This window comes from Atta cephalotes, assembly GCF_000143395.1.
Source record: "Atta cephalotes unplaced genomic scaffold scaffold00015, whole genome shotgun sequence".
NCBI classification, from domain to species: Eukaryota; Metazoa; Arthropoda; class Insecta; order Hymenoptera; family Formicidae; genus Atta; species Atta cephalotes.
Window position 1 is genome coordinate 2,615,832 of NW_012130079.1, and position 11,754 is coordinate 2,627,585.

Consider the following 11,754-nt stretch of genomic DNA (forward strand, 5'->3'; position numbering starts at 1 on the left):
GCTCATGAACATGTGCGTCGCTTTCGGCGCGCCGAGAACACATGGACAGGATGTACAGCTCGTGTGTGGTGTGTGTGTGTGTGTGTGTGTGTGTGTGTGTGTGCGTGCGTGTGTGTGTGTGTGCATGTGTGCGTGCGTGGCTAAGTTCGTCGGCAACCGTCTAATATTGTGTGATTGAATCAGGAGCCTCAAGAGCCTTTATCGAGCAATCATAAAATAAGAATTGTAGTATTTTGCAACAATGGTAAATAATTGAGTTGTTTATATTATTACATGTCACAAGATTTAATTAATCGCTGATTAATTGATGAAGCAACATTTCCTTTAGATTTTAATTTTGAGAATCGAAATTAAAAGACATGTGTGTATGTTTTTTAAATTAAAGATAGAAAACATGATGATGCGATATACCCCACATAACTAAAGGACTCCAAGCAATTTTACAGATGGTCTGTTTAGGCTACAAGTGTATTATGGTCTTGTAAACTGTTCGCAGAATCGTCAAAAAATATTATATAAAGATGGATGAATACTTATCAAAATCAAAACAAATATTATAATACTATTAATTGATTTTTCTTTGATTATTATTCTTTCATACATTTTCAGGAAATATAATAAAAAATTTGTGGAAGTCACCTACAGCTTAGAAGAAGAACTTGCTGAAGAACCAAGCAAATTCCAATTAGTTTTGATGATGAATTCCTTTCTGGAATCAGTCTATCATCAGTGTTTTAAAATGTTCTAATGTTTAAATATTTATTTGCAGATAATATCAAAGATACCGACGAAAATTCTTCTGTTACTTCAATAATCCGGCATATTATAATTTACGAAATAATATTATGTCATACTGTTTGATATAATATATGCAGTAGCGTAGTAGTTTAATTTAAAAATGCATATACATCAAGAATTATTCATTATTTGTTATTTTAGTAAAACAGATCGATTACAGCAGAATTACAATAACGGTGCAAAAACAATGACGAAGGTACACAATAAGAATGGAGATTGTATTCAATAAAAAAATGTAATAAAAATATGATTCTTAGCAGTGTTAGAATAAATTTATATTGTGCATAATAATTCGCATTTATTAAACAATAATATATCGCATAATAATCAGCAAAAGATTCATACATATTCCTTCATTCATACATTCATTTATAGAATAGAATTTATTACACTTTACATAGCCAAGAAGGGAACTTGGTTTACATAAATTTCTTATCCACACTCATCCTTCCACACTGCTAGTACCTAATTCTAAAAATAAATAAAAGATTTTCTTAATATTCTTATTTTCATTTCTTTGAATATCGTAATATATGTTCTTCTATCTTATAATATTTATTACCTATATATCACAACCTGACCATTGCATATATACTATATTATACAATATATTGCATATACAGTACAATAGTACGAGTCTTAGCTACAACTATACATAGATATGTCGCAGTACAATATATATTCCTAATATTATGTCACAGCCTTTCTAATCGTGTCTCACGCATTTCTAGACATTCATATTTATTTTTCATTATCATTTTTTTCCGTCTATTTTTATGCATCTTATTATATTATTATTATAATTATTATATATTATATATTTATTATATCATATTTGAAATATTTATTCAATCAATTTATTCAGACTTTAATGTAAAGTAAAATGTAATGTAAGTCTACCAATGTCTTTGTTTCGAATGTCGCGGGAAAGCAGGTCATCCTCCCACTCGATAAAACACCTTCCTACCTTGACTAAAGATTTTGATATCGAACATCTGATATCCTACCTGTCAAGAGCCCCGAGAAACGTAATACGTAGTCGTGGATGCATTTTGACGACGATCGAGGGCGATTTGTTAGCGTCTATATTTATTATTTGTACACGAAGCGACTTGTTTCTTTGAACAGATTCACGTTGCTCCGATAATAAGCGATCGCTCCAATTAATCGTTACTGACAATCCACGTCGTCGGCATCGCATGACATTCGTCGCCGGACTCGTCATCATCCAAAAATACCGGTACGACGGCAGAACGATCTAGAGGGAAGATCGGCTGATTCTAACAGTGCGATATCGTTGAGATCAATTCGACGGCACGATGGACAAGACGAAGCTGGTGAGCAACCTGGAGCTACCGCCGCTGCGCAGCCTGGACGACTTCCTGTTGGAGTCCGCACGTTTTCAACTACCGAATCTCAAGGACCTAGAGAAGTGGGGCAACCGAGTGGTCAACAATCTCCTGTACTATCAGACTAATTATTTGTTTACATCCATCGTTATTTTCCTTATTGTCGGGTGAGTGATTTTCGACTGTATATTGATGTCCATTTCTATGTAGATTAACTTGGGCTCGATTTAATTACTTTTTATGTTTTTCTAGTTTCAAGAATTAGAAAAAAAATTAAATCAAGATTATAGTTAATCTATAGAGGTTGAAATGGACCTGAGTGTTATTTTGAGTTAACATATAATGGTTCTTGAATTTTCTTGATTACAAATCTTTCCTGAGAAAGATTTTGAGACTTCTGATTTTTGCCACGTTCTAAATACATATATGAAAGTTGTTTTGAAGTCTTGAATGAGATAATTTGAACTTAAGTTGAATTTAATATTGTCAACTTTTCGAAAATTCTTGTACAAATGCTTTATACTGTACTTTTTATGTATTGTTTCATACTTGTTGATTTATTTATGATAAATTCTTATAGATTGATCCATCCTGTTAAAATGCTAGTTGGTATGCTAGCAATGATGGCAATCTTGGGTACGTTCGCTTATGTATCCATGGAAGGAAGCACAATACATAACTTCAAAAGGCAATATCCTGTTGTTGGAATATTCTTTATAATATTCGCTGGATGTTTCATAACGTATACTCTAGGATCTCTTTTAGTTTTCTTTCTAGGCATTCTGTTACCTGTCTGCGGTAAGTATGACATTTGATATCATTTATTTCATATCATTATTAATTTTGATTTTATTTCTTGAGCAATAAAAATCACATTGATTTTTATTACAATAATAAGTTATATCTCTATTTTTCAGTGACATTTGTACATGCCTCATTGAGATTAAGGAATATCAAAAACAGGATTGCCAATAAAATCGAGGGCATTGGTTTGAAACGTACGCCGATGGGTGTATTTCTGAAACATCTGGGTATGGAAGAAGAATTATTTTCATAAATTTCTATAGCTCTTTATGTTTGAGTTCTTAGGATAGATCGAGTGGAAATGCTTTGCAATCTTATTAACAATCTTACTACACAATACCAATCTGTTTACTATGGAGTGATTTTTAAATCTGCTTCAGATAAGCTAATGGATGCAGTCATATATATATATATATATATATATATATTTATTTTCAATATTATTATGCCTTCTCTCTCGGATATAGACAATACAAAAAAAAAATTCTGATGCTTCAAAAATAATTTCAAAAATAAAATCAAGACATTGTTATTAGTGAAATTATATTTTCTAAACTAGTCGCTGAATAATACTTAATATGTACGTGTTATGTTTTAAATGCTTATATACTGTTAATATTTAATGAAATCTCTATATTTGCTGATATCGATGAAAGTAATGAAGTTATTATTTATTAATATTGATATTAATAGTATTTAATATTTTTGGACAGCATTTTCTCTAATTAATAATTCTTTTTACTCACTATATATGTATATACATATAATGTATAATATACTCAGAGTATTGTCTTCGAATATATATGTTTACTACTAAAAATATACATTAAGAACATTTTGTAGTGTAGATAAAATATATTGACATTAAACATATTATTGTGTTGATTGAATATAAAATCTGTTTCATGAAAATCTATCGTTATATAATGTACTGAAACATATATACGAATAAAAATATTTGAATTATCTTTCTTATTTTTTAAAGAAAAAGTAGCATGTATTATCTCCAGAATTGATATCACACGTTCTTCACAAGTATTTCAAAGGCTGCTTATGTACTAACAATATTATATCATTTCTCTCGACGTTCTATTATGTTATTTATTTTAGTCTTTGTTGAATTTATTTGTTAATGTTGAATTTTGTTAATAACTTAATTTTTTTTAAGTTTAATTATTAGCTTATATTAATTTCAAGCACATTGTTTATCTATTGTTTACTTATTGCTATTATGTAGAATCTATATGATTTATGAATTATATTGTTATATCTAATATTCTTTTATTCTTTTCTCATTCCACTATACAGAAGATGTGACTGGTATGACTTTACGTGCACAGACAGCACTCATGCAACCGCCTCACTAATATCCCGCTTTGTGCATCAAGTTCAATATCGAATTGACAAAAATTAATGTCAATAACCATTAATGTTTGCTGCTATTGCTGTTTTAATTGGACTACAGTGTTCCACACGACGTTATCGTAGTGAAATAAATCTTGTAACATCTTTAAAACATAAATTTAGCAAATTCCTGTAGCTGGAAACAGACTAGTACTATGTGATTTTTTAGGCAAAACATTATGTAGTTGTTTATAACCAATAACGAATTATAATACCAAATATTTTTTTATCAAAAAATTATTGAACTTACATATTTATAATAATTGTGTTACACTTTCTCTTGTGATTCATAGGATTATTTTAATGGGAATATATTTTTTGAATACCATATACTCAGATAGTGTCCAACCTATAACAAATATACATTTATATATTATATATAATATCAATATTTAAAAATCAAAAATGACTGAAGCTTTATTCATATAACATTTATAAACAAACTATATTTTGAATTAATTTGTATATATATGTATATATTATATAAATAACATATGTAAACCATACGCATATGACAAATTGTTTTCACAAAACTTTGTTATATATTATATTATTTTTATTTTAATTTTTGGTATTTTAATGAATCCTATCATCCTATATGCAGAATTATTTACCGTTTTAATATCCTATACATACATGATCTGAATAAAATTTCCGGATTATAATACCAATAAAAAAATACAGACTTATAAATAACAAAGTATTATATTTTAGCTTTCAAAGTAGTTACTCATAACATTAATACACTTTACACATCTATATTTTAACTTTCAAAATAGTTACTCATAACATTAATATACTTTACACATCTTCGATACAAAGTCTCAAAACTTTTTTTTAAATGCATAGTTGGAATGCTATTCAGAACACCATCATATTCTTCTGAATATCTTCAACATCTTAAAAATGTTTACCGAGAAAATTGCATGACAATGTTCCTGTAGATAAAAGAATTTTTGTTTTTGGTCAAGAAAAGAATTGTTAAAATTACTCACTCATCTTATTAACTTTTTCGAATTTCATACTGTTTTCAAAAATGCCATAAAAAATAAACTTTTTTAAGATGTCAGGAATGTTCAGAAGAATATAACAAGTGTTCTAAACAGCAATTATGGATTTTGTTTTGAAGCGTATTAATGTTAGACACTATTTTGAAAGAAAATAACTTTTTGTTATCTGAGATCTTTGTTCTTTTTATTGTTGAATACGGGAACTTTATTCTCAGACCACGTATATATAATACATGTTTTGTTATATGTATGTGAATCAATATATCCCTATCGTTAATATATATATATATAAAACTAAGATTATTTATTAAAGGGAATATGAAACTAAAATTTCAAGTAACATTATAATTGCTGACAAGCTTTAAAAAAAATTAGAATTTTATATTAAAAAGTGATGCAGAATATATATAAGACATTAATATGATTGAATTAAATGATATATTTAATATAAGTACACACTTAATAGGAGAAATATTTCTATCATGTATGTTACAGAATTATGACACTGTATACTAAGAAATAAGTAAAAATACAGATGACATGACGTGTATCTGTAATCAATGCATAATCTTTTATGCAGCATATTCTATTGACAATTATAATTCATATCTTTAAACTATCCTGCTCTACGTCTATCTTAACTATATCGGCAGTTGTAACTTGAACTGATTATCTTAATGAAAAGATGATACATTGATATACCTTGTATTGCGATATACATAAATGTTTTCATTATCTCATTTTTTTCATTTATAACTGTGATATATATTGTATTATGAAATGGAATCTTACTTATCCTGTATCTTGAATCACGTTGATAAAAGTTTCATAAAGAACGCTTTAAATATTTCATTATATCGAGTAATAATGCTATAAAATGACTGCCAAGATATAACAATTTATATGTGCCATTTCGAAATATTCCAAAAAGGATGTATTGTGATGGTTGTATGCATTATGGACGGCACTTACAAGATTTTCCGGAAATGGTAATAATAAAACTAAAAAGTAATATTATTCGATACTTCGGCAGTAACTACGTATGCAACTTTTTTCTCTTATAAGTTGCGAATCTTAACTCCTAATTTAAGATAAAAAGATTAATGAACGCATTTTTGTATGACATGAACACCGAATGGCAGTGCCTTTATCATTTGCCTTACATGAAAAAATGTATATCTTTAAATGAGAATGTTTCAAGACGTACTTAAATAAATACGAGATATGAATAATTGATTCATTAATTTTAAGGAACAGAGATCAAACTCTAAAGTTTTAACTATACAATTTTTACAAACTTTCGTATAGTAACGTAGAAATAACAGTGACAAAATTTTTAATGAATATCTCAATTATCATAATATAATGAAGAAAATATAATTAAGGAAATGTAATGGAAGCAATTATTACTTATTCGGAAAAAATTACTATATCTTTGATATGAATACTGTGTTCGTTGGAAATAAGATTGTATCTAGCAGACGAGTATTTGCGGATAATGCACCAATATTTGTTTTCGGGAATGGCACCAAAAATGTATGTTCTGTTGATGGAAAACCCATTTCCTCCATTTTAATCAAAAAGTCCTACAAAATGTGCAGTTATATTATACTTTTCTTTTGCATATATAATCTTAGAAACGTATATAATCTTAGAAATGCAATCTTAGAAAGAGATCTGAATACATACTTCTATGGTATCCGTTGCACACATTGATAACGTTTCCTTTGCACCATTAGGCAATCGTAAACAGAGCCGTAGAAAAGGTTCGTCACCTGAATTAAAAAGTTATTTTACAGGTGAAATAAAGAATATATCAAAAATAGTATAAGCCATAGGAGATATCATATACCTGTTTCAGATTTAGTTGTATCTGATTTTAATTTTTCATCCTTTTGCTGCTTAGTCGTACATTCATTCAATTTCCTCTTTTTATTAAAAGCAATATTGCTGCTACTTGGAGCATTCAAATTTGAAATACTCGAACTTGTAATGTTGTCAGATGCTACATTCTCGTTTCCTGTTGTACATAACACAGATATTTAAAAAAAACTAACAATAAGTAAAATAGTATGTTTATTTAGTAAAATAAATAAATACATAATTTTAAAATTAGTTCTCTCAATTTTAAAGATACTAACCAAAATATGTGACTTTTTCTGATAAAAGTCTAGAAGTTTTGCTACTAGGTCCACAATCCTGAAAAAGCGAATATTACAATAAAAAATCAATTATAAAAAGAGAAAAAAAATTATAAAATTTATATACTAACATTCTTTATCTGATCAACTACAGTATTTCGTTTTGGAGGTGTTGTAGGAAAATTATTCCAATCTTTAGAGTCAGATGAAACATACGTAGCACTTTCTGGAGATGGGTGTGTGCTCAGTACATCATTTAAATCAGAGATCAGGCTATCAACAGTAATGTTATTGTAAGCTTTCATACACTCTCCTGTTCTAGGATCTACAATCGCCAGATAAGGATATGCCATCACATTGTAAAAGTCTATATAACGTTTTCCATCCGAAGTATTAGATAAGACCTAATTGAAAGTAACAAATGTAGTTCAAAATCAGAATATGAACTACACCAAAAAAAATTTACTAAATTTTAAAAAAATATTTGTTTAAATAGTAATATTACTAACATTTACCAATAAATCAAATTAATAATTCTTGTACCAAAATAAATATTAAATTTAGTAAATATTTAGTTAAAACTATTTAAACAAATATTAAAAATTTGATTTTAATGCATAAAAAGTGGCATGATATTCTAGTACGACATACTTGCCACAAGATAAAGTGATCCTTCACAATTTCTTGGATATGCTCATTGGGCCACACGTCCCTATTAAGAACCTGACAACTAAATTCTTGTGGATTCTGAACATTGACAAGCAGCCAACGATTTAAAGTTTTCGCATGGTCCCGTGCTTCCATGAAGGAACCCAAAAAGAGAATATCACATGGTGGTCGGAACAGATCTTCCAATCGCTTTGATTTCTTCTGAGACAATTGCTTTGCATCGCCGGTTACTCGGCGAGTCATCTCTTCTTCTTGCCGTTCTATATTAATCATCCAATATGTATTATATATTATATATCTAAGAAATATGTTATATGTTTCATGTATATATATAGATATTCTAATTTTTATATTATACGATAATACTTACGGGTTTCCACCGCAAAATCTCTAAATCTATCAAATACATTATTCGACAACTGTGGCAATGAACACATAGGATCTGAGGGTACCAGGATCTCGCGCGTAGGAAGTATCGGAGCCCTCACAGGTGGCTCAGGATTCGCGTTTTCGGTTTCCGGTGGTCTACCACCCTCGAACATCAAACTGATCGCCATCTCCACGTTTCCATCGGCCAACGTCAGGTACTGCCGAGCGGTCGTCTCACTCTCGCCTAAATGGAAGACACAAACTAAACATCCAGCACGTCGTTCGCATCCGTCCGTACCGTGATATCGTTCGTAGCATTTATATTTGCGGCTTCGTTCGCGATTCACTCGAATTTGAAGAAAAAAATGTGTGTTTATAATCATGACGCTAACTGGTTATGCTCGCGTTATTTAACCTGAACGATAATTCTCGCGCTAACTTACAGGCAAAATGTGACTTACCCGTTACCTCGATGAATTTGTCGACCAGTTCGCGATCCATCGTGGCTACCTCAAGTTCAGAAGGATTTTTCTCACCGAACTCAAAAAACCGATCGCACAAGAAAAATACCTCTAAATCTCTGTTTGTCCCTCTTTTTCTCTCCCTCTCTGACACTCTCACTTTCTTGCCCACTCACTACTGCTCACTACTCACTACACCACACTCTGTTCACACACCAAATGACATTTCGAACATCACGATACGCTGCATCACTTCGTAGGGTTGGTAAAAACATGTTTTGATAGTTTAATATATTCTTAATCAATGTTCTTAACACGTTTTTTATAATACTATTTAAAGTATGTTAAAGCATGTTTGAAGCATTAAAAACATGTTTAAAAAGGAACATAGTGTTTTATTCTTAAAAAAAAAAGAACATTAGCCTTTGCCGCAATTAACCCTGTTCTATTGTAATTGCTGTGTATTTTCACGCTATCTAATACACGAAATGGCGATTTTCTTTATTGCTATTAATATTATTAATTATAATTCGAAATTATTTTTATAATAGACTTGATATAACTTTTGTGCCTTCGCTGTAATTACTTTCACGATACAAAAAAAGATTTTTATTTTTAGAATTTTCGTGTAATAATAATCCTAATTGAATTTTTACAATGTATATATTTTACAATGTATATATTAATAAAAAACTTACGACATAATAAATTCTATCTATATTGACATATAATTTTAAACGATTGAATTATTATATATATATATATATATATATTTGGTAATTATTTGATTATTTAAATATTTGCAAAGATTTAATTAAAAAATAATTAATATTCACGTACAGAATAAATTATTCTGACGTCACTTAAAAATTTCGAAGATATATTTATATTCTGATTTGATATCTGAAATATTTGAAACATTTGTAATTCTTTTTATTTAATTATATATTTTGATATTTTATCAATGTTAATTTATTTTTATAAATTCTTTAATTTCACAAATTTCTACAACAATAAAGATACTCATGATTTTATCGATGGTCGATATATTAGCGGATGATTTTATCGATCTTTAATATTTATTGATGTTAATTACAAAGAATTCAAAAAGATGGCGCAATCATGTTTTACAGCTTCAATTTATCAAATGCCAACCGGTCACATCTCTGATACAAAATTCAAATGGACGTCAAATTAAAGACAATATTGTTGAAAGTTAAAATAGCGTGCTATGCGATGAACTGTTTGATTACTGTGTGATGTGAGATATGACTAGAAATTTTTGTGGAAACTGAAACGGCATATCGAGAGAAGAGAAAATAAAAAAATCGATATAAAGGAAGATGAGTGTCACCAGTAAATTGCTCTATAACAAGCTTCGCGGATTACGTCCAGATCTATCATCGGGGATCACACCTGAGATCTTGAGCAAAGTATGCGATGATCCGAGCACGCAGCCTTTTCTGGAGTGGTTCTGCAAGAACGTGAGCAGTGCCAATATTCTCTCCAACGAGGAGATAAAATTGTAAGATACCTCTTTTACAAATTACAGTTGATAACCACTGATATAACTGGACTAGACTTCTGATGATTTTTTCTTCTTTTACAGAAAAAATACACTGGAAGATGCTGGCGAAATATTGGAAGGTGAAGCATTGGACGCCGCAATAAAGGAAGCCACCAGAGATTGCCCGAACTTGTTGAAACTAGTCGACATAGATGATACATGTCGAGAGGATCTATTTATGGAATACGAAGCATTGAAGGAAAGCTGCAGAGAAGATGAGAAGTATCTTCAGTCATTGAGACATAGTATAAAAACTCTGAAGTAAGAACTTTTATAAAGTTATGTTTTTTCTCCTTTGAAGTATTTATGAAATAGCTAAATAATTTAGAGAAATAATTTTTGTTGTAGAGAAGTTAAGAATAAGCTAGATGATGACATTGAAGAAGCAGAAACTATGCTCAATAAAGAACAGATTGAAACAGAAAAGGCATATGACGATTGCAGTGTCATTTTGAAAAAATTTGATAAAGAAACTTGTCAGTTTTCAAAAGATATCGAGAATCTTTTAAATGTGTATGCCAATGCTGCTAAGAATGTAATTATCTTAAACTTTGTAACTAATTTTACGAGTTATATGATAGTTATATGATATGATATTTATCTATTATTTTCTTTTTTAGCGAGGCAGTGCAGTGTTATGGTCACAAATGCCTATCCATTTATTTAGTAAACAAATAGAACTCTATAATCATTATCTAGGTATTCATATAAAAAAGCAATTTGGAACTAGTGTTAACAAAGAAGAGCAAGAAGAGGATTCAGATTACGGATCTCTAATAAATGATAGTAGGGACAAACAGATGGATGAAAGAATGCTTGAATTACACATGTGTAAAAAAAAGTAAGTAAATAGGCAATTATCTTTTTAAATATATTAAGTAATATAATTGTATTTTTTTTATTTCTTATATAGCTTAACCCATGCTAAATTAGAAGAGATTAATGCTAGTGTTCAAGAGGATTATTACATGGCAATATTACAATGTGTACAGGATATCTATAATGGTGGAATTTTAAAAGTGCCTGAAGATAGTAAATTACAGTGAGTAAAAATTACTACTCATGTTAAATTTATTTACGTCGATTATTTCATAGTAGAATAATTAATATTACCTATATATATATATATATATATATATATATATATATATGTGTGTGTGTGTGTGTGTGTGTGTGTGTGTG

At 29.3% G+C, this 11,754-nt stretch overlaps 3 protein-coding genes across 3 annotated transcripts; 2 read left to right on the forward strand and 1 right to left on the reverse strand.

Annotated features, from left to right (window-relative positions):
- Positions 1-2,117: 2,117 nt before the first annotated feature.
- On the forward strand, positions 2,118-4,318 carry LOC105618018 (PRA1 family protein 3). The gene is made up of 4 exons (XM_012199556.1): positions 2,118-2,314; positions 2,728-2,945; positions 3,065-3,178; positions 4,260-4,318. The coding sequence occupies exons 1-4, from the start codon at positions 2,118-2,120 to the stop codon at positions 4,316-4,318; spliced, it is 588 nt and encodes a 195-aa protein (XP_012054946.1).
- Positions 4,319-6,792: 2,474 nt separating this feature from the next.
- On the reverse strand, positions 6,793-9,045 carry LOC105618019 (UBX domain-containing protein 7). The gene is made up of 8 exons (XM_012199557.1): positions 9,006-9,045; positions 8,546-8,788; positions 8,158-8,435; positions 7,638-7,910; positions 7,507-7,564; positions 7,218-7,385; positions 7,055-7,140; positions 6,793-6,951 (listed from the first exon to the last, which is right to left on the reverse strand). Exons 1-8 carry the CDS (start codon positions 9,043-9,045, stop codon positions 6,793-6,795), a joined length of 1,305 nt encoding a protein of 434 aa, XP_012054947.1.
- Positions 9,046-10,348: 1,303 nt separating this feature from the next.
- LOC105618146 (HAUS augmin-like complex subunit 3) lies at positions 10,349-11,675 on the forward strand. The gene is given in 5 exon segments (XM_012199687.1): positions 10,349-10,530; positions 10,615-10,833; positions 10,921-11,107; positions 11,193-11,413; positions 11,486-11,675. Coding segments are annotated over 5 exon segments (999 nt in total).
- Positions 11,676-11,754: the final 79 nt, after the last annotated feature.